We start from the raw sequence: 23,896 nt of genomic DNA, 5'->3' as shown, positions 1-23,896 counted from the left end.
TGAGTAAACAGGAGAGTTAAAGCGCATCTCATTTCCTGTCCACTGCCATGATTTGAAGCGTTCAGTGCTCTAGTTAGGTGCTGTGACGCCTGCAGCAGAGAGAAGAACATTGTGTTAACGGCTGTGGAGAGGCGTGGGGAGTGGATTGTAATTGGAGATTCCACAGACGGTCTCTGAGTGGCCGACCAAAAGAGAACATCAAGTTTCCTTGAAACATAAAAAGACACAAACATTTAGGAAACACAATGTGCTCATGCAGACCACGTAAGCAGACACACAAACACAGGCAGCAGCACATACATGGCTTCATTCTTTACACTGGAAACACATGCACATTTAAATGTGTAGAGAGATGTGAGCATACAAGTGGACATTTACAAATAGAAACCTTCAGAGTCCGACCGACATGAGGCCGGATGGGTGTGGTTTCCACACCAATTAAAACTGGCACACGAAATAATGCATGGCACATGCTGCTCAAGTGGCAAACACGATGATTAGAGCCGCTGAATTCAGACAACTTTGGACGTTCACTGCCAACTCCTAGAAGAAAGAAGCCTTAATGATAATTAAATACAAAGAGAGACAAAGGCTTATTATGCTTTATACTTTCTCCTAATTGGTATATCGAACTCATCCTCATCATAGGTTCATCTGCACTACCTGACACTATTCCTGTTTGAATGCCTGCTCCCAGCACTCAGTGGAAGCAGTTCTTAAGACCAGCACACACATCCATCACATCCATCCACGTCTCGTGTCTCGTCCGTTGTTATACAAGTTGCAATTTACGAGCTGTGATTCTGGGGAGACACGGAGATTTGATTTATGCCTATAATTGACTGGTTTTAATGCATCTATAAAAAAGGTGATAAAAAAAAGCAAGAAAACAATTAGTTTACTTGTCAACTGAATGTTCACTAACTTGTCCAATCACTGCCTAGCAACAGTGACAAGCCACAGCAGGCCTGTCGAGCTTCAGATTTCTCTGCACACCACAAAATCGTAGATGGGTCTGTAACAGGAGCAATGCTTGGCCTTTTGTAGATTGTGGAGGGTGATGTTTCAGCCAAAGATTGGAATAAACTTATGCTTGTCCTTGTTTTGAGTTAGCTGTCTGCTGGCTTGATCAGCTAGAGATGTTTTAGCATTAGCTTACCCAGGGTTTCCACCAGTACATACACTACAGTTCAAAAGTTTGGGGTCACAAGAAAAACAGTTTTGTTCAATGAAGATAATATTAAATGAATCAGAAATACAGTCTAGATATTGTTAATGTGGTAAATGACTATTCTAGCTGGAAACAGCTGATTTTTAATGGAATATCTACATAGGGATACAGAGGAACATTTCCAGCAACCATCACTCCTGTGTTCTAATGCTACATTGTGTTAGCTAATGGTGTTGAAAGGCTAATTGATGATTAGAAAACCCTTGTGCAATTATGTTAGCATATGAATAAAGTGTGAGTCTTCATGGAAAACATGAAATCGTCTGGGTGACTCCAAACTTTATACTGATATACTGTAATTGGCGCAATATAAATAAAATTGAATTGAATTGAAATTGAATTGAAGATGCTTCATGATCTACTGTTAGATTTTGGAGGCTCAGTTGTTGGAAACAGATATAATAGACGAAAAGCTTACCAGCAGTGTCTGATGGTTAAAACATGAATGTCCTAAGAGAATGGTAGGTCATTTAATCTGTACTCTCACTGTTCAAAGAGAGATGCTCAACAATTGACGCTTCAGTGGATGAAAAGTTAATGCTACTTAGCAATCTAAGCTAGACACATTCCTTGTGACATTTAAGCCCCTCTCAGACACTCGTTTCCATCATACTGACAGCTCCTGAACATGTCGGCTTCATGTCTCAATAAGCACCCCGGTCACTTTTCCGTAACAGTTGGCTCTACAATTTCACATCGATCACAAAGTGAAGTGTCCATACAAACAGCTCTTATAAATGGCACTAACCAAAAATTAAGGCCTTTTTTGTTTTTGTTGAGAAAACAATAACAGGAGCGAAAGTTTGTTGCTTCCAGCTGTTTGTAAGAGTCTTTCCACTGTGTGTTTTTAAGACCTGTATCCTCAAACAACAGCACAATAACTTTATTACTTACTTATTGCCAACACAAAAAACCCATCAGTCCAGGTCAGGATCTAACATTGAGTCACACTGTGTGCTTCATTTCACTGCAGAAAGGTGAACTATCACACACAACATCGCAGGTTATAAGCTGCAGTCAAATCATCTGCAACAACACAGCCTTTCTCAGGTTAAGTCGTGAGCTCCATCACAGATGTCAGGATATTTTTATTTTACTGCTGTTTTGTAGTTTTGTCCACCCAATAAAACACAGACCAAAACAGAATTAACAAGAAAAGCACTCAGACAGCACAGTACTCCACCAAGGCTGCCCAGTCGTTGTATCATATCAGACGGACGAAATCTTGAAAGCTGCTCTACAACATAGAATGTGGCCATTTAATATAGATGTACCCACAAACAAAATGACCTTACGCTGGGCACAGGCATGTGTTATGTATGGATACGTTATGTACAGATACCAAATCACGTGACCTAAATATGTAGCGAGCGTCGGGAATTGATGGGACTTGGAAACACCCCCACAATTTAATCAATTGTCCCATGTATCATTTCCGACGGATAAGTCCTGATAAGTCCACAATGGTGAATTTATAGTAGGATCACAATCATGTGATCATCAGCAGGCAGCTCATGTAGTGTTCACTTGTTGTCATGGTTACAGTGACACTGTGTCGCTGTCTCATAATGATACAGAAATCCTCAACAAATCTGTGGATCCAGACTATAAGCCGCATCACTGCCAAAATCTAACCACTTGGTCCTTGTGTCATTTCTGACCTTCCCTGAAAATTTCATCCAAATTCGTTAATCCGTTTTTGAGTAATGTTGCTAACAGACAAACAGACAGACGCCGATCGTCACATAACTCCACCGTTCCTTGGCAGAATAATAACATAAAATTTAAAATTGTAATATTCTAACTTTCAAATGCATTTTCTTCATATATATCACTTATGAAGAAATATATCACTTAAACTTTTAACAAATAAGAGATTTATGTGAATTAATTAACTACTGATGGGTTAATGGTTAAGCGTCACAAGACAGAACCTGAGTCCAAATGAGAGAAATTAACTTAACTCCAGTCGGAAAACCCATGTGACTGACTGCCTCTGCAGCCAGCGCACACATGCACACACAACCACAAACACACACACAGACACAGACACACACAGACCCTGTTCCCCACAGTAATTTGGGCAATTTAATTTTAAAAAACCCTGCAAAGCACAGGAAACTGTTAGTTCTACCACTGAGGCCCGGTTATGGCGCTGATGTTGAGGTGACGTAGAGGTGAGGCAGCACTCTAAAGGTTAACGACCGTTCTCGAGCCAATAATGGCTGCAATGAGCAAACATCTCTGCTCCCTCGTTCGTTCTGCTCTGATGAGTTACATAAGGTAGGTCGAGGTACCACTTGTTCCTTCTCACAGTTACCCAACAGAAAATGGAAATGATTTAGGTTCAGGAAAGTGTTTATATGAGTGTCTGCATGTTGAGTTTCATTCATTTATATGTGTAGATGGATTGCAGTGTGATCAGTGGACGAAGTGTGTGTGTGCAAAGTGAACATTCACACACAGTGAGTAAATCTAAAACTCACTGTCCACATGTCACGGTTGGAAAATGCAAGTTGCGTTGGTTGGTTCTCTGAGATTACATCAGATTTTTGATTCTCAGCCTTTTCTGATCACATTCATCTGAGCCACAGAGTACGTTGACCCAGGCCGATGTGACAGGATTAGGTAACTGAAGTGTAGGCTGTGTGTGTTTAGCCTATAGTTTCCCTCCAGGCAGTCAGAGTTGAGCAATCCATATGAAGTTGAAACATGGCCCAACTGGTCCTGTGATCCTCAGTTCTCTGTTTCTAATTTGAAACATCCAGTTGCCAAACTCAGCTTCTGCTTTGCAGAAGGCTTTTAAGCCTCCATGTGGCAGCCACAGGGAGCTAAAACCACAAATAAAAACTGGCATTTTCACCTCTTAACCTATAGTTAAGCAGAAAAATAAACGGAAGAAAAATCTGCATGTTGGTTTCAGGTTATCACTGTTGTAAACTAAAATCTATCAACTACTCTGACCCTGACACATTATTACAAACAACTGCAATCACACTGCTTCTGCTTTTATTTTAAATAAAAGTCAGCAGTTTTAAGACCAGACTCTTTTTCCTTTGGTCACCTTTCCTATTGGTTATAACACATTTTTGCGGTCATTTTAACAAATTCTGGGACTCTAACACTTAACCTGTGACAGCTATTTTTCAAAATGTTACATAGGTAGAATTTTGACTCGACCACAAATTGTGGTGGTACTGTTTAGATCTGTGTTATATTTGAACAGACAGAGTGAAGTTTTTTGAGGTGTGTCTTGGTAAACACTTACATCTTGATGTTTTCATTGGTGCATAGAGATTATTTATCTCCTACAATGCTGTGCTTGGAAGGTTAAGTGAGGAAAAGCAGAGTAAACGTATTCATATCATAACAGCTCTTACTTTACACCACCAAGTTTATAACAACCACAAAACACAATAAAAACTGATTTTCATCCCGTGGGACCTTAAAAGACAATGATCACACAACCATCCTAGCAGTCGTGTTCTTCCTTCCCTGAAATTTTCATCCAAATCCATTTGTCCATTTTTAGTAATGTTGCTAACAGACAGACAGACAGACAGACAGACAGACAGACAGACAGACAGACAGACAGACAGACCAATGACGATTGTCACATAATTCCGCCCCATTCCTTGGCAGAGTAATAATGTGTCATAATTTAGCAGATGAAATATTCAGTTGTCCATATACTTTATGTACTGTACCAAAATGTGAAGGTAAGTTGAAACATGCTAATATTTTATATGAGGATAAAACTGTAAAACTTTTTTTTAAAAAAACACACAGTATCTAATAGTCACTTTATGTGTAGTCTGGGACACTTTAAGCATCAGAAAAAAATTCAGCTCAAGAATAGATTATTTTTTATTAAACGGAAGCAATATTCTTTATAATTGCAGATGTTTGCTGCTAAAAACAACTGGTAGCCTAGTTGTGAGGGCATGTAACTGATTATAAAGGAACTAGATAAGTTATTAGTCCATTTTTGAGTAATTTTGCTAAAAGAAAGACCGACAGACAAACCAGTGCCGATCATCACATAAGTCCGCTGCGTTGCTTGGCGGAGTAATAACATAGCATTGCAAAAATTAAGTAGTACTTTAAAGCATCATTGAGAGTGTAATAACCGTCCAGATAAATTCATGAAATAGTCAGGCAGAATTTGATCACCTTTCTTTTCCAGAATGGTTGCAAGCAGTTACTCAAAAACTGTAACCTCGTCAAAAACGGCTTACTTGGACCCAAGTCAAACAGTCTAGTCAGAGCAAAGCTTTACTGGCAAAGCCCGAGCGAGTGGGGAAAAAGGATTTCATGGCGACTCCACTGAGAATAAATTGACCCCCCCCTGCTTGAGTCTTAACTGGATTCTCACCGTGTTGTCACCATCAGCACTTCACCTGACCCCAGGATCAACTTTAACCTCCTCTCATCCTCTGCACCGCCTCCCCCTGATCCATCCGGCCTCGACACAGCTAAAGTCGCAACACACACCCACAAATATGCACCGAAACCACACACAACTGTGTAAATAAACAGCATTATAGCCAGACAGAGGTACACACACATACATGGCCTCCATTTGAAAAGTGGCTCGTTAGTAGACGGTAATCAGCTTAGCGCTCTCCAACGCCCACCGGCTCTAAGCTCTTTACAGACAAAACCAGTTAGAAAAGTAGCAGCTGATCGATGCCGCGGCCCCGAATAGCATCGAGACACACAGTCGGACACACACAGATCATGGTGGAGACATGGCGAGAAACACCATGGTGGTGCGGACATCAACACAATCACCTGTGACAGACGAGAGATGTGTGTTTGTAGAGGCGGGAAAGGAAACTGACGTACCAGAAGGAGACGGACAGAGAAAACAAAAGAGACCGGGAAACAAATTCAGAGTGAGGGGAACGCAGAAAATGGCACACAAATAAAGCATAAAGGAAAGCTTGAACGCTTTGCTGGGAGAGTGTATAAGGAGGGAGGGAGACAAATAAGAAAGAGTGTGTGAAAAGAGGGAAACACTCCTTCCTTCCTCCTCCTCCTCGTGTTGCACTCAGTAACCTCGGGTCGGTTGGTGGGTGGCTGCTCCGTTTCTTTTTAGGCAGCGCCCGACGCTACTCCGAGCCCAGCATACATCCCATACCACAATCAGCGCTCTGTAGCCAGGATCACGCTTGTACAGGGAGCTGGCATGCTGTCAAGCAAACACACACACAGAGGTATGCGCATACAGAGACGGAAACACACACACAGAAGATGCCAACATAACTTTAAACAACTGAGGGAGGAAGATCAGGAGATCAGAAAGCAGTGATGACTGCCTTTAACAGTTTTCCAAAAAACAGAAACAGGTAACATACAAGGAATCTGACTTGTTTTAGTGCAGCGGTGTCAAACTCATCTTAGTTCAGGATCCACATTCAGCCCAGTTTGATCTTAAGTGGGCCAGACCAGTAAAATCACAATATAAAAACCTGTAATAACAACAACTCCAAATGCTTCCCTTTGTTTTAGTGCATAAAGTACATTGTGACACATTTAATGAAGTATCTTTTTGCAAAACATTATGAACAAACTGAAATTTCTTAAGAAGAATAAGTGCAATTTCAACAATATTATGCCTCAGTTGTTTGTGTATCACAACTTACAGATCAGTGTGTCTACAAAAGGCACAAAACATTTAGTGACAGGTATCTGGAACTGAACAATGTATAATTTAACTCTATGATCAAAACAACTTGTCAAGATCAAGAAATTGTTTTATATTTACATTCATTTACAAGTCTGTGTAGTAATCCTGAGCACCACAGCACACAAACTAAAGCGGGAACTATTAATTAAGAAGGTTAACTTATCCCCCTGCCTTATATATGTATAAAATTTAAACATAAAAAATACATAAAAGTTGTGGCAAATTTAAAACAGCGGTTACTTTTATTGAAAAATTGCAGTTAGTGTCGTCTCTAATTTTTCCACTTTGCAAAGTCGTCCTGCAGGCCGGATTGGAACCTCTGGTGGGACGGTTTTGGCCCGCAAGCAAATGCTGCAAGTCAGTAGGCAGATACTTCACAGCTTGAAGTCACCCGCTTAAAAAAAAGAAAATCAAACAAACTGTTTGGCCAGGATTTATTGAACCAGACCTGCTCTGCAAGTTATCAGAAATCTGTCCTCAGATCTCGGCAAACTAAATCACGTACTGTATTCCCATCTGACGGATGGCCTCGGTCCCACGGTGACTCTACAAGAGGTGCTTTCATTCATTCGTTCAAACACTTTTGCACACAAACGCCGCTCACACGCCCAAGTGAAAACTCGACATGATTGTGAGAAAGAACAAGAAAGAGTCTGGGGGGTGAGAATAAAAGGAGAGAGCAAACAAAAAAGTCCACTGGGAGAGAGAAAGAGAGAGAGAAAAGACAGGAAGAGGAGGAGAAGAAAGAGGTTTTGGGGAGCAGAGGAGGGAGGAATGGCGGGGCAGAGGGGCTTTGTTCAAAACAGAATGAGCAAAACAGTATTGACAAAAGAGAAAGGAGAGGTGTGTGTGTGTGTGTGTGTGTGTGTGTGTGTGTGTGTGTGTGTGTGTGTGTTGAGGACCACAGCCAGGTCAGTGAAGGTTACTTTGGCTATTAGTTGAGAAGCTTCTGGCTGATCCCTGCTTCCTGAAAGGTGATTGGCTCAGATGATTTGTTTTGAGCTTTTCCTATTAAGAGCAAGGCAGCCCTAAGACCTGTGTGTGTGTGTGTGTGTGTGTGTGTGTGTGTAAGAGCAATTTAGCTGTGCATTTTTCACGCATGTGTGTAAACCAAACAACCCAAGGCGTTTGAATATAAAGCTCTGAAGTAAAAAGCAAAAATGCGCAGGTGTGGCAATCAAACACTCTTCTGTCAAGTCCAATGACAAGTTCAATGGCGACAGTCCTGAAGGCACACACACACACACACACACACCCACACACACACTTCGTCTGTCCAGCGGCGCCTCTTTGACTGACCGAGCTGCCAATACAATTCACTCCCCTGCCTCGATGTTCTTGTACGTGTGTGTGCCAAATGCATGTGAATAAGGCACTAGTCAGTCAAAACATGACTAGAGTACTGAGCCATTAGTCGAGGTTTTACTACCTAATTACCATTCGCTCGGCCGGGCAGCTCACCAGCAACACACACACTGAGGTCGTGTCAAGGAGCCCTTGAGCAAGTCATTTAACCCCCAGCTGGGCCATTCCGTGGTTGAAACTAAGGGATTCATTGCTGAAAAAGACCCTCTATGAATAAATTAAAAAAAACAAAATTAAAAAAAAAAATACATCAAAAAGTTTCTTCAGTTTTGAACATTTCGTTAAGCTGAAGGAGAGAAAATCTTATTTGTTTCAAGATTACAGTTAAAGACAGTTTTATAAATCAATCTTTTTCTCTCAATCTTTCAGTCTAGTTGGTAAGAAATCTGATGGAGGATGTTTCCAAAAGCAGTTCTGTCTTACTGGTACTGCTTATTGAGTTCTCTTGGTGGTTCCTTTCTGTCATTTTCTAATTAAGAGCAGAATTATCATAGCTCTATTGTCTCACTTTTTAACATTTCCTCTCTTTCACGCTTCATTTTTAAGTGAAGCGTGACACTGAATGCCGGACATTTTCTTAAGAAACAGAACAGTTAGAGGACGTCTTCCACCGCAGTCAGCAGCAACATTTGCTTAGACAGGGTGAACATAAAGAAATGCAGTTTGCCTGCAGCCTCTAAATCAATGAGTCGCACCGCTGCTTTGAGCGCTCTGGAAACGACAGGTCAGATGATACTCTGACAGTTCCAGTTTGAATTTATGAACACAGTTAAAGCTACACAACCTGCTGGCTGGTGGCTAATTTTAGTCATTAACCCATGCTTGCATAATTAGGTAACTCCACGTGAGGGCTACAGGCGACTAGCATACATAACATACCTGGGCTAATGAGACACGAACATTTCTCCACCTGTATGTGATGAACTCTTGATGGATGTTCAGACAGATTGTTTTTCTGCACTTGTAGCAAGAAACATTTTCGGCATCGACTCTAGAAATGTAGCTACACTTTTGAACAGTTTAATGTTGGGTTTTTGTACCCAACTGATGTGGTATCTTATACTGATATGGTATCTTATCAGTATAAGGTATCTGCTCTGTAAGACATGCTATCTTTTAGAGCAGGGTTGTCAAACATAAGGCCCAATCTGGCCCGCAGGATGGCTTTGCAAAGTGCAACAATTACAGAGCTGAAAATTAATATTTACTGTGAAAATATTTAAAGACACCGAACATTGTGCAACATAAGATTAGTCAGCAGCTTCAGTATGACAGAGTTTGGTTTGGTTGAGCCCTATTGTTGATGCACTGCCACAACTTTTACGCATTTTTTCTGTATAAATTTTCTGCATTTACAAGGCAGGGGGATAACTGAATCTTCTTCCTTAATAGTTCCCATTACTTTGTGTGGTGTGTCAGTTCAGGTGCTCGGGATTACTACACAGATGTGGAAATAAATGTAAACTTAAAATAATTTCTAGATCATGCCAAGTTGTAAAATACTAGATTGTTCAGTTTCAGATACCTGCGGCTAAATGTTTTGTGCCTTTGTAGATAAACTGTGATCTGTACATTGTGATACACAAATGATAAACTGAGGCATAATATTGTTAAAATTCAATTTATTTTTCTTAAGAAATTTCAGGTTGTTCATAACGTTTGGTAAAAAGATAATTCAGTCACCTGACGTAGTGTTCACTTGATGTCATAGTTACAGTGATGCCGTGCTGCTATCTCGCAATGATACAGAAATCTTTAACAAATCCATGGATCCAGACTTTAAGCTGCATCAATGCCAGAATCTAATCACTTGGTCCTTGTGTCATTTCTGACCTTCCTGGAAAATTTCATCCGAATCCATTAATCCATTTTGGAGTAATGTTGCGAACAGACAGACAAACATACACCAGTCATCACATAACTCTGCCGCGTTCCTTGGCGGAGTAATTCTACAGTTCATAGTTTTTCTTAGGATGAAAAAAGTCAATACTCTCTGATTCCTGCTTCTTAAATTTGAATATTTCCTTTTTTATTAAACTCCTCTACAGCAGTAATATCTTTGGTTTGTGATTAAAACAAGACTTGAGGACGTCATTTTGGACTTTAGGAAACACTGATCAAAATTTTTCATTTACTGACAAAAAACTATTCAGAAAATAATCCACAATTAGAAGAATAATCTGTTGCAGCTCTAGTACCTTTCAGGTCACCACATTCCTTCTGATTTTCTGTTTCCATTCCAATGACTTTATGAGCACCTTGTTCTCAAATGCTTCCTTTACTAATCAACCAATACATCCTGAACATATAAGTGCATCTATGTTAGTGTGAATCCAGCACGTGAAAAAGCCTGGATCAATTGATAAGATGGGTGCATATGTGAGCGTGTAAGTGATACACATGAAGTGCAGCAAAGGATGAATGTTACACTAGGAACCTGAAACTAGATATGACCCCTACTGGGCGTGTGGAACTACTGGAATTATGCACATGTACACATTTTCGCACACACACCTTGTTCTATCAGCTAATCTATCCCTGTTGAGCTTCATGTGATGAGCCCAAGAATGAAGCCACTCCGGTTTGTTGGTCTCACCCTGACCTCGTGAATATACTGTCAAAGTCACAGTCATTTATAACACACACGCGTCTTTTTTTTTTTTTGCCTCTATCAGCAAGATCACGCTGAGCAGTAGCCAGGCATGTGAGATGAGCGTCATCACCTGGTCAAGGTCTCGGGAAAAGGAAGACTAACGTGTTGGTACACGGAGAGTGAAAAAGAGACAAGCAATGAATGAAATTTCTTCTCGCAAAAAAACAAAAAAGAAACGCAAACATGCCTCTATTCGAGCAATTTTTTTTATTGTATTATGATTTTTTTTCATCTTATGCTACCTTGATTCCCAACTGTGTGCTTAGAAACGTAATTTTTAAAGGAAAAACATTCTTTTCAGTGAGGATAACATTAAATGAATCAGAAACACAGTGTATGTTGGAGGACTCTGTGACTTCAAGTGCAGACCGTGTGGTGAGGTCATCCGTGTGCGCCGCGGCAGCAATATTGTCTCATTACAGCCCTTTGCCTCCATCCAATTAGGCGAATCCGAGGGATGGGAGAGTAATCCGAGTTGATTGCAAACACACACACACACAAACAGCTTCGTTGCGGATGATCAAGCTGTCGTACACACCGCTGCGCACAAAGCGGAATTCAGCGCAAACACGGTAAAGGCCACCAACAGTCAGCGGTGCCGCTTCAACAACACATCTCTGCAAGTACAGAGGAGCTGTCAACTTGGCCGTAAGCGGTCACAGGTTGCAGCGGAGGGTTTGACGTGGAGAAATAAGGGACCACATGCATGATTAGGGATGATTAGGGTTATTCTGTGAGGTTGGAGGTGTGATTGGCTATTATATGGGTATGCATGATCTCCTGGAGTAGATGCAACACGAGCAAAGATCTAGTCAGGAGAAAATAACCTGGATAAGATCCATAAAACAAGTTGATAATAGGACCGTGGTGTCTACACCCTCACTCATTACACCCAATTTGCACACATCTTGTTGTGCCAACTTGTTGGAATGAACGAGGAGGCTGCATTTTTTCACACACTGCTAATATCAATCTTAACACTGCCCTGGGCTAGTGTTAGACTTCTTCTAATCCCAATGATCTGCTACAAGTGGTAAAATACTAAAGGAACTGTTAAAATACAATAAAATTTCAGGTGTTGCTTCACTAAAAAGTAGTTACTGACATCTGCCCTGTGTGTGTGTGTGTGTGTGTGTGTGTGTGTGTGTGTGTGTGTGTGTGTGTGTGTGTGTGTGTGTGTGTGTGTGTGTGTGTGTGTGTGTGTGTTGTTTCAGATGTTGCCTGAGGTCAACTCTGCCACGGACTAATCTTCCATTGAGTGCAGTGTGAGGCAGAAGAGGAAATGGGAGGATTTGGTTCTGCACAATGAATAGAGACTAAATCTCTGCTGTGTGTGTTGGATTTTGTGCATCTGAGTCTCTCTCTCTCTCTCTCTGCACACTTGTTGAACTGTCATACACCCTTCTCTTATCTCCACTGAGCTATATCACGAATGACTGTGAATTGTATTGTAACTACTGCTGCCGGAATGTTTGCGGATGGCGTAAATACGTGTATAGCATTTACAGTCACTCCTATATATTTGCTTTTGTAGTATTCTTACTGCTACACTACAAAACTCACACTTTTATCCATGTGCTAACATAATTGCACAATGATTTTCTAATCATCAATTAGCCTTTCAACACCATTAGCTAACACAATGTAGCATTAGAACACAGGAGTGATGGTTGCTGGAAATGTTCCTCTGTACCCCTATGGAGATATTCCATTAAAAATCAGTCGTTTCCAGCTAGAATAGTCATTTACCACATTAACAATGTCTTCAAACAATTATCTTCACTGAAAAAAAAAACTGCCTTTCTTTCAAAAATAAGGACCTTTCTAAGTGACCCTAAACTTCTGAACGGTAGTGTACACATGTGGTAGGACGGACACACAACCATACACAACCTTCAACACTCCTCCAAAACCCAAACAGAAGGGAGTTGTTGCTAAGTGTGGTGTGAATTCGGTGACTCCCTGAACAGACCACCCAAACAAAGCAGGCCGGACTTCAGAGAAGGACACATCCTTGCCTTTAACAAAAACAAACTGCACCCCCCCAAAAAAAGATCCTTGGTGGCTATGCTGTGTGGTATAATCCAAAGAAATCCAAATAAATGAGTTAATATCAAATAAACACTGAAGTATGTCTTTGTTTACTTAGGCGTCAGAGGAGATGGATTCAGGCCTCTCTGCTGTACTTTTCTGAATCTTCCTGTGGGGCCAAATCAGTTGTGTAATGCTGTAATTAGGCTCGTGGAGGAAAGTTGGGTTTGCAGTGTGGAGAAATTCAAGCTAATTTCCAGCTTAATATGGATTATGCAATCATAAGATGCAAGATTGTACCTCCCACCTAGTCCTGTTTTTCATATCCATACAGTCGATTATACAACAGCTGAATATAAAAAGAAGAAAATCTCCGAGGCTAATTGGCCCTTAAAATGTGATATTATGAAATTGCTGTTACTAAATGCATTGAGACAGGTCCCTCTTGATTTCAAACGGGCCACACTAAATAAACACATGCTACTTTAATGGAAAATAAGGCTGCAGATAATAACGAATTAGCATTCGAAGTCCTCAAACCAGCCTAATTACCTGCTAAGAAATGCAGGAGTTTAAAATGTCACCTGTCAACCTTGGATTTAGCCTCCACATGTTTAGACGCACTGTTTCGACTCTACATCTGTGTGCACTTAGACGCTGCATAAAAATGAGTGGAGCTGTGTGTCACTGTGCTGAGATCCTAACTGTGCAGAGCAGGCGGGAGCTCGGTCTGCCTCCAGCACAAAGCAAAAATCACAACAGATAAACAGATAAAAGTGAATACACACACACCAAACTTAGCCTCACCCACTTTGGGGGTCATGTCCCATCCACGTGGTTGTGTTTTACATAACACTAGTGCTGTCAGTCTAACCTAGTGCTGGCTTGGATTACACACCCAGCAAGATAAGCCTGTCTAATGCAGGAAAACTGTGCTGTTTTTAATGTATGTGCGGAACAGAACAGTGCTCAGCTCATTACAACACTGGATCTCCTCAGTGATGACCTTTTATTGGGTGTAATAACAGTCTACTCGCCAAGTGAACTTGCTGAGACATGAACATGCAGCAAAAAAAAAGTCAGACAGAGCAAGAAATGTGAGCAGTTGGATGATAGTGCAAATCCCCCCCGCCCCCTCGAGCGATTGGTTCATAAGAGAACATGACCACCAAGATGCATTTGTAATCTCCACATTAGAAAAATCCAGAATGTATGAATATACAAGTTTAGGCGGCAATATTACACTTTGCAAAGTCACATATCTGGCCGTAATTTGCTCTGAAGTAGTTGTGATGTCACAAATGTATCTAAATTTGAGTCTTAAGGCGAGCACAGAGCAGCATTCCTCCTTCAGCTTATGAATGCGGAAAACAGTGGAATAGCTGCACATACGCGGTGGAATTATGTGACGATCGGAGTTGGTTTGTCTGTCTGTCTGTCTGTTAGCAGCATTACTCAAAAATGGACCAACGGATTTGGAGGAAATTTTCAAGGAAGGTCCGAAATGACACAAGGACCAAGTGATTAAATTTTGGCTGTGACGCGGCTTATAGTCTGGATCCACGGATTTGTTAAATATTTCTGTATCGCTGCGAGATAGCGGATAGCGTCATTGTAACTATGACAACAAGTGAACACTACATCAGCTGTCTGCTGATGATCACATGATTGTGATCCTACTACAAATCGATCGCTGTGGAGCATGAATTGTTTATAGATGTCATTCAGAAAAAATATTAATGGCAAAATTATTACCCAAATTGTTTGTTCAGTCTTACTTTCAAATGAAGGAAATTATAGAACGTGACCTTGTTGCAATTTGTCTGCTCCTCTGACTGCTCGTGCAGGTCTCAGGTGAGTATAGTTTTATCTCAACCGAAAGAAATTATCACGAAAGCAAGACCCAATTTGTAACACATCCAAAGTCTCCTTTAATTTCATTTTTGCATTCTCAGTGCCTAATGTCGGTAACAGCCAATACCCTTCAGAAAGACAGCATCTTTCATTTCCAACATTCTCAGAAGAACAGGTAAGTGAGGAACGGGAGTGAATTTCACATCTCTTCTAACGGTCTACAGTGAACACGATTCAGTTACTAGAAGCACTCGGCTGTGTGAGCATACTCCTGGTCGCTTCACTGACTTTAACTATATTTGCTTCTTCCAGGCACTCATGACCTGAGACTTTGAGGAACAGACGAAGTGCCAAACAGCTGCAAACCGCACCAAGAGATCCAGCAATGTTACCAATTAAAACTACATGCCACTAGAACTCAGATTAGTTTCAATAACATGCAGATTTTTCTGGTTGCTACACTGATGGCAGAAGGGAGTTACACTATATATTTGTTTTAGGGGCATTAATAATTCATATATCCTAGCAGGAGTCTGGCATCAATGAGCTGGATTATCTTAATTTGGCCAGGTAATTAATACTGTTCATCCAGTCAGAGGTGGGCTTTATATTAATAACTTTACATTTTACTATGTATCCAGGCTAAATTCAAAACTAAAGACACATGGATCTTCCCATGGGAAACTTTATCCTAATGGAGGGAAGTAGTGTGTCCCAGGGAAGGAATTTTGCAGGTTATTTTGAGACTGGCATAAAGATTCTCCTCCAGATGGTAAAAAATACAACAATTGTCTGGTGAGGGACAACTGGATGGTAACGATAACAATTTATTTTAAGTTGACATTTGCCCCAAAAATCATCTCCACTTCATAAACTACACGTTTCACTGTGTTCAGCTTGAGGCCACGGCACTGCAAAAAGCCACTTCATAGTTGTTGTCGTTAATTTGATTTTTCTTCTAAAAGATATAATTTGGAGTGAAAGAGCTCCCCCGGCTTTTCCTAATTATCTAAATCATGAGGTTATTTTTACACACTACGCATTACATAACCGCTGTCCAATAGGAATGTTTCTGGCACACATCCCACTACTGCTGTTCAATTTTAGCCTTTGGCCCTCACTGCCAAAAAAGCGCACCCCTGAGACATACACTCAGTCTTTTCCTATACAAGTTGGTGCCTGTTAGTGAAAAAACACCCTGTAATTACAGTAGATCTGAACTCCTAAAACACACACACACACACACAGGATCCACGCAGACAAGATAATTAATCGTTTCTAACCTGCATTTTTGTGTGTAAATAGATTGGTAGTTATGTACCATCTCAGTATGTTCACTTTTCAGTTTTGTTTTTGTCTGTCTCTTTCTTTGATTGTTACAGCAAAAAGGTCTCAGCACAAGACAGAAATCAGTTTCTGAATATTTCTGCAAGCATCTGCAAGGATGGACTGAAACACAATGTAAAAGGGGAGGAGGACGAAAGGCATAAAGACAAAAGAGTTTTTCATGAAAAATGTTGAACAATAGTATGTGTAGCACAGAAGGGAGGGAAGGAATTTTAAAAATCCATCAGCCTAGATGTCAGATGAGGACAAACACTGTTAAGAATGAATGAGGACAAGCAGTCAAATAGGAAAACAAAGATACAAAGACAGATACAGAGGGAAGTAAGAAAACAATCACGAAAGCCAGATAGAAAAGACTCAAATTATAGACTGCAAGAAAAAAAAGAATTTCAGGAGCATCCACGAGTCCTCGGGCTTGGCCCTGCTGAGGCCCGCCAGCCCACCGCGGCAAAAACACTCGAACAAAAGGATCATTTATTGGAGGAGGAAAGAGGGGGAGGTCGAATGAAGGGATGAAAGGGGGGGGGAACACTGTACAGAGGCATTTGTGAGCTGTATGAGTGAAACACTGGCCCCATCTCAACATTCACAGCCAATGTGTAACATTCTCCCCCACACTGCCCTGTCGACGTCCTCAGCGGCCAGAACCCATATGGTCCCACTGTGGTAGCCTGCTAGCATTTCTATTTAAAATCCACCCAAATCACCCCCTGCTTCCACCAACATGGCCTCCGTTTCCCAATAAAACCACCACAGCGACGTATGGATGCAGGCTGATGGTGCATTTCCATCTGTGGAATCTATGAAAACCAACTGTTGAGCTCAGCCGTGCAGCAACTCACCACAAGATCCCATGATGAATTTCTGCTAATGCCTTAGATTCTTCATTAAATCCAACTGTGGAGCCGGGCTATGAAATGTTTACCACAAAAACCCTAGAGGTGTAAGTCTAGCACAGCCTACAGTGCAAATCATGTGGAAGCTAGCAGGGCTGCATAAACAACAAGACTTGGCAGGACGCATTCATCACAAGAGCCCTACTGTGGAAGCTTAAGCAAGACTACTGAGTGTTTCCCTGATGCATATAAATCCACATCTCCATTTAAATGCTACTCTATCTGCTTAAACTGCAGGCGTCTGCTTCTTAACAGGCCAATTTAGTGCAGACAGTGGTTCAAAGAGAATGTTTTTTCTGTGAGAAAACATCTCACAGTGAGTCAGTTGAGCCATTGTTTAGCTGTGGGGGTCCCCCACAGTTAGAAAAATGCTCCACACAGTAGGAAAAAATGTAAATACAGTGAAAATTCATAATCTGGCCCCAGCTTTTAGCACAGCAGTCACTGCACAACCGTAAATACAGACAAATAAAACCATCTTTAATTACAGCAGGAACCCTACACACTGAGTGCATGACACTACAGGAAAAAATGCTCATCATTTTAAACAACCTAACAGGCTGAAATAAACACTCAGAACTTTCAACTTGAATTAAGTAATCAGAGCAAGCAATACTTTCACAGTCAAATCTATAAACTTAGCAATCAAACTGGACTGCTTACATATTTTCCTTCAAAAGGTTGTAAGGTTCTAGAAACTCATGAAATAACTAAATCTGAAATGTGATTTATGACAGTTTTTATCCTCCAAAGCTTTTCTTCTAGATGATTTTCTTTTGGACAGGTCAACGAAAAGCAGGGTCAGAGTTCAGCTATAGTGAACTTGGAGTAAAACGCTTCAGTGGTAAGTCTGAATGGATGCCTTTGCAAAGATTAGCTCTGCAGTGAGATGTCTGTGACAGCACTCCTCTTTTAAAAACAATGGCTCAACCAGAGCAGAATGAGTCCGACGCTTGTCATATACGTGTAACAAACGGTAATGAATCAGCACCCAAACACTGAAACTAAAAACTGAATTGAGGTGACTTTGTAGCACTGAGAATGCTTACACAACATTCAAGAAGCTTCAAGAAGATCAATAGCCCTTTCCAGAATATCGATATTCATTGATATTCCAATAGGTTGTCTGGCCTTTAACACATTACATAATGACATTGCGTAATAAGTGTACGTGCACCAAGCCGCAGACAAGAAAATCAATTTAAGGATCGTCTGAGTAATCGATTTGGATCTCATACTGTGACAGTCATACAAATCAAACAAGTGTCTGCAATTTAATCTGGTGCCAGGTAAAGTTTGATTACAAGCATGGATGGAAAGGGTCGCTGTGCTCCATTGGATTTCCTTGAAAAACATATTCTTCTCAGCACAGGTAATGTAGGAAGAAAAGGGGAGGGAACAAAAATTGAAAGACAACAGTGATGAAGAGACTGCAGACTGTTTATGTGAAGAGAACTAAAGATTTGATGCTAAATACAAACAAATGTGTTTTAAAAGGAAATAAGTAGAGCTTACCTGTTCCTTCCTTATTTCCATTTTGATGTGTCCGCAACTCCTCTGATTTGTAGAAGTCGATGCTGGCGTACGTGTTGAGGCTAGAGCTGCTGTTGCTGCTGACGGCTGCAGCCACTCCCACTCCCCCGACCCCAGAACCTGCACCGAGTACAGAAAAGAGGCGAGATGGTGCCTGACTTCCAGAGGGTCCATCCAGACCCACATGAGGGCTCTCTTTGTTGGCCAAGTCCAAGTCTATGTAGTTAAGGCCTTGTTCTGTGGATGAGGTCTGAGTGTTTGTGGTAACCAACTGCTGTCCAGGGAGGGGAAACTGGGTGGGAGGATCAGTGACAGCACCGTTCCCCCACAGCATGCTATCAAACCCTAGCCGGCGAGCCACAGCTTGGGTGTGTTCTGGAAAGAGGGAGGCAGTTGAAGACGAAGTAGAGGTAGAGGTGGGGAGGGAAGGTGAGGCAAGGAAGGTTTCTGAGCAGTGCCGTCTGCGTCCTTGGGGGTCTGCCCGGATAACTTTAGCCCCCTGGTCTGGATTGGGTCCTGACTTGGCTAGGGGGAAGTCTAGACCCCGTGACAGCACTGGAACAGAAGGATCAGTACTGCTGGGAGATGGGACTTTGGGGGAAACACTAGATGTTGACCGAGAGACAGTGTTGCTATTCAAGCTAAAGGCCATCTCAGTGTAGTCACCACAGGATGTAGGGGACTCTGACTCAGTCACGGATGGAACGTTCTCTCTGCTTTTCCTAAGTGAGGCTTCAGCCACTTCAGCCTCCTCTTCATGAGGGCCAGTAGCACCCTCATTAGATGCTTTAGGGGCATGGGCAAGAGTTGGAGGTGTGGGAGGGGTGTGGAAAGAAGGGAAAACTAGTGGGGTAAGAGACAGGGGTGAGGGGGAGGGTGAAGGGCCCAGGTCCATGTTGACATATTCAGAGGCAGCTGGGGGAGTGATGGGGGCTGAGGGACTACGGGAGAGGGGTATGAAGTTACCTAAGCAAGAGGTTGGCCTGTGCTGAGGATGCTGGCTGCTTGAGCCATGAGGCAATGATAGGCCATGCCTAAGACCCCTGCCACGTCCTCCTCCAACCCCAGTCTGGCTGCACTTCTCCCCCTTAAACTCTATGCTTACATATTCCCCAGGGCTCTTAGGTTCTGGAGGCAGAGGGTTCTCACGGACCCTAGGAAGGGTATTAGCCTTGGATACATCAACAAACAGGCTCACTGGTCTGCTTCTAGTATGGCTACCCTGCTTGGATAACCCACCAGATCCCCGTCTCTGCTGGAGCTTACCGGAGCTTACATCTTTGGACTGAGTTCCACCAGTCATGTTACTCAGTGTCTGAGTAGTTCGGTCCTCACTCTCCCCGAGGCTCTCACTGCTGGCTGAGCTGGAAGAATATGAGGATGACGAGAGTGACAGGTGGCGTCCAACCACAGAATTACCTGCTGCTGGTTGTTCCTGACGCCCTCCAATGGTTCTACCTCCACCCACTCCCCTGCTACAACTCCCATTGGGTCTTCTGCCTCGTCCAGGCCCATCATCAAAGTGTCCGGCCGAGGGGTTATGTTTGTATGACCGGGGAAGGGAGTAGTAAGAATACACCATCTTGGGTGCTTGTTGTTGGGAATTGGTCTCCAAATGGCAGGTATGCTCAGGAGGTGGGGGGCTGCCATTTACAGAACGAGCGCTAATTGGAGACATGTTCATATAGTCACTGCCTGCTCTGCTGTCTGCACTGCCACTGCCCACCCAAGCCCCTCCAGAAAGACCTCCACGCTGGTCCGGGGAGCAGCTGCTATTGGGAGACATTATCATATAGCCATCAGAAGCTGGTGGAGGTCGGATCTGCTGTGGAGGAGACACGCTGTTGTTAGGAGTCATGGCCATGTAATCATCAGCAGCTTTGGAATCGGAGTCAGGGACAGAGACGGTCATTGACTGGGAAAGGGATACTGGAGGCTGAGTGACTCCCGGTAGCATGGACATGTATCCATTGTCCACACCTAGATCGACATTACCACCTGCTCCTCCACCGCCTTCAGCTTTGAACTCCACTGCCACATCCAAATACCCTCCTCCTGCCCCTGCTGACCCAGCACCCATGCCAGATTCCCTGTGTGTAGAAGAGCACGTGGACGTAAAAGACTCTCGGCTGGTGCTCCTCGACATGATGGCATAATCTGCAGAATCTTCATCCGCTGGCTCCTCAGCTCTGCGTTGACGTGGTGCCAGCCTTTCCAAAGCCATAGGAGGTAATGAAGCCCGCTTATTCAACAGCCTCCGTTCAGCTTCACATTCACGGCTGGAAGAGCGACGGAGCACTCTCCTGGTCTGCGGTTGGGAGCTAGAGGCTGGTGTTCCTGGTGCAGGTAAGGAGCTGGACGTCAAGCTCCCTTGATTACTGTTGCCACCACCACTACGCTGGCCCATTAGGATATAGTTGGCTCCATCGTCACCAAGGGACTGGCTGCCGGTGCTACCAACAGAGCTTCCAGGGAGGCTTGGGGAGGGCAGGAGCGTGTGATCCCCAGGACTAGAACCGTACTCGTCTGATGAGCCATAGTCACTGGGTGAGCCTGAGACAGAGGCACAGTGAGAGGGCAACCGACTATAGGCACCAGACCCAGGACCAGCACCAGCAGAAGATGTTACACCTCCAAACTCAGAGCCATGCCCAGAGCTAGAGGAGAGACTTGGGGCTGGAGAGGGCGCTGGGGTGGAAATGGAGCGCATCAACCCAAGAGGAGTTTTAGTAGCTGTGTTGGGCGCTGAACGGGCGGACTTCGATCTGAGGATTGGGGTGGTGGAACAAGAGCCATTGGTGGAGGGGCTGGAGTTCATGCTATGTAGCAGTGTGGTCCCTGCTATCCCATCCTCACCTTTCCCCCCATCACTAGCGGTGCGAGACCTTGGAAAGCTATGCCGGGGGGTTGGAGAAGCATTCGCATTGCTGACTGCTGCTCCACTATTAGCTCCTGCAGGAGGCTCAGTTCTGGGGCGGCGGGTGAAGCCAACCTGACTGGGAGGAGGGTTTGGGTGGTGGCGGCGTGAGGGAACACTAATGGGGTTGGAAGCAGTAGCACCCCCTCCAGGGCCAGAGTTTGACTGAGACTTGCTGCGCTGGCGGAACTCCTCACTTAGTGCTTTCATGGCCTCTAGTAAGGTTTCATGCATGTTCTGGGCCACCACTGAATCATCCACCTAGAACACAACACAACAAACTTTCAAAACATTGAAATCAAACCTAAACTGTGGAGCATTGCAGATTTTTTGAAACGAACTCTATGTGACAAATCACAGTAAATGAGCCTAGAGGTCTATAATATATCAGAGGCAGAGCCAGTAGCTACTCACAATGATGACCATCACATAATAGAATTATGGTACTTTTCTGAGACAAAAGACAAATTTCTTGCTTCTGATCTGTGAACAACACATTGACCGAAAACCCTGAAATTGGTGAGTATTTAAACTGAATATTTTTGGACAATTAAATTTACGATAGTCATGTAAAAATTGGTCTTTTTCTTTTATTTAGAAAGCTAAATCCATCTGGAATTATTTTCTGCATTTGCTAAACCTGAGGCCATAATGCAAGGTTAAATAAACCCTAACTTGTGTGGTTATTTCACTCTGTGGGTTATTGGCTTTTTGTGTATATGTGACACTGAAGGGTGAAAGAAACTGTCAACATAAACGGGAGGCAGATTACAGGCTCACCTGCATCCAGAACTCGCCCGGGCCTGTCACGGCAGAGCGTCCCACCTCGACAAAAAAGAAGTTTTCTGAATGGCCACAGCGTCTCACGTTCATGAGCTGCAGCACCACAGCAGCAGCATCAGAGTTGAGCTTCACAAAGTTAACTGTCTTGTCAGTCAGGCAAAGGCGGTAGATGCCAACCAAGTTTTTTGCCTGACCTAGGCCTTTGGGCCACACTTTCACCTGCCACACCTCTTTGAAAGCAGGTCCAGGATTAGGCACTCCATAGTCCCCCGCAGCCCCACTTTCAGTGGGATTCTTACCTTCAGAGACAGAACAGAGACAGAAGAAGATTAAAAGGTTGCCGGGGGGGGGGGTGGGGTGGGGGTGGGGGTGACTCGATAGAAAAAACAGAGGTATTTAAAATGTTACAGAGGAAAATCTACAAAGAACATTAAAAAGTACGACTGCTGCAACAATGCATGGACATGATCTTCAGGCATCTGTGAACAAAGAAAATAGTCGGTGAAACCGTGACTATTTACCGGTTATTGGAGGGCAAGGTACCTTTATTTTGTAACTGTGATAACACTGAGTTTTTCATTGATTTTTACACCAGATCTGAGTTCAAAACGAGCATGCATCAGCTTGTGGGACTGGCTCACTGTACCTGAAGGCCCCATACCTGGGGTCTCATTCGTCAACTACTTCCAGGCATCCTGACACATGCAACGGCACACATACCACTTTGGAAAAATTAAACTGTTGACAACTGAAGCGCAACAGAAGAATGATGACTACGAAAGAAAAGGAAAAAAAACAACAGTTGTGGAAAAACCTAGATCAACCACCTTGGAAAGTGCTTAACAATTGAATCTCCTCCAAACCAAAGCAAACAATGCCAGCTGATGGGCAGAACCCCGAGGGAACACGCTCAAAAAGCTCCTCAAAAGCCATTTTCTGGAGTTGTTCAACTGAGGAGTAATCTGACTCTGTAAACTAATAAAGTGTAGTGTCTTTAAGCAACAGTACAGTCAGTTCATTCACCCTTTGTGTTAAGTGTGCTGTATTCTGACAGTCAGGAATTACTGAGGTAATGAAACACAGGAGAGAAAGGTCTTGGTGAAATATGATCCTAGACTAGTAAGGGACAAACAAAGGAAGGGGACTAATGTAACTACTTAAAGGAGCAAAGAGTAGGATGTAGGGGGAATGATTAGCATACACAGAGTCTAATATTCCTAAATGCATTTTTATTTGTGCATAATAACCTGAAAACAACAATAATTGCTTTTTACAATTTACCTCAGATTGACCCTTTCATATCTACAAAGGGTGCAGACTGTAGGTCCTTTTACATGCTTGGCAGATGACGGTGAGGCAGGTTGGATGTAATCTCCAACATTGTTGCTACTGTAGAAGTCACTAAATCCTACACCTTTTAATATATGTTTTAATATGCACTATTAAACAGATCACATTTAATGCTCAAATCTATCAATTAGGGCAAAAGTTGGGTGAATTGTTGCCTTATATTAACGAATACTAAAACTTGTTGGTCCTAGTATCTACACTACCATTCAAAAGTTTGGGGTCACCCAGACAATTTCATGTTTTC

At 42.8% G+C, this 23,896-nt stretch overlaps 1 protein-coding gene across 1 annotated transcript in view; it reads right to left on the bottom strand.

The window, feature by feature from the left end:
- The window catches only part of si:ch73-335l21.1 (insulin receptor substrate 1-B), a 60,500-nt gene that overhangs the window by 17,548 nt on the left and 19,056 nt on the right, over nt 1-23,896 (bottom strand). The window contains exons 2-3 of the mRNA XM_023274982.3: nt 22,300-22,601; nt 18,585-21,780 (exon numbers count right to left, since the gene is read on the bottom strand). Of these exons, the coding sequence (XP_023130750.1) occupies nt 18,585-21,780; nt 22,300-22,601 (3,498 nt within the window). The remainder of the gene's footprint in view (nt 1-18,584; nt 21,781-22,299; nt 22,602-23,896) is intronic.

The sequence above is a fragment of the Amphiprion ocellaris genome, chromosome 23 (assembly GCF_022539595.1).
Source record: "Amphiprion ocellaris isolate individual 3 ecotype Okinawa chromosome 23, ASM2253959v1, whole genome shotgun sequence".
Classification (NCBI taxonomy): domain Eukaryota; kingdom Metazoa; phylum Chordata; class Actinopteri; family Pomacentridae; genus Amphiprion; species Amphiprion ocellaris.
The sequence above is the reverse complement of the archived record's forward strand: the minus strand, read 5'-3'. Positions and strand labels throughout refer to the sequence as shown.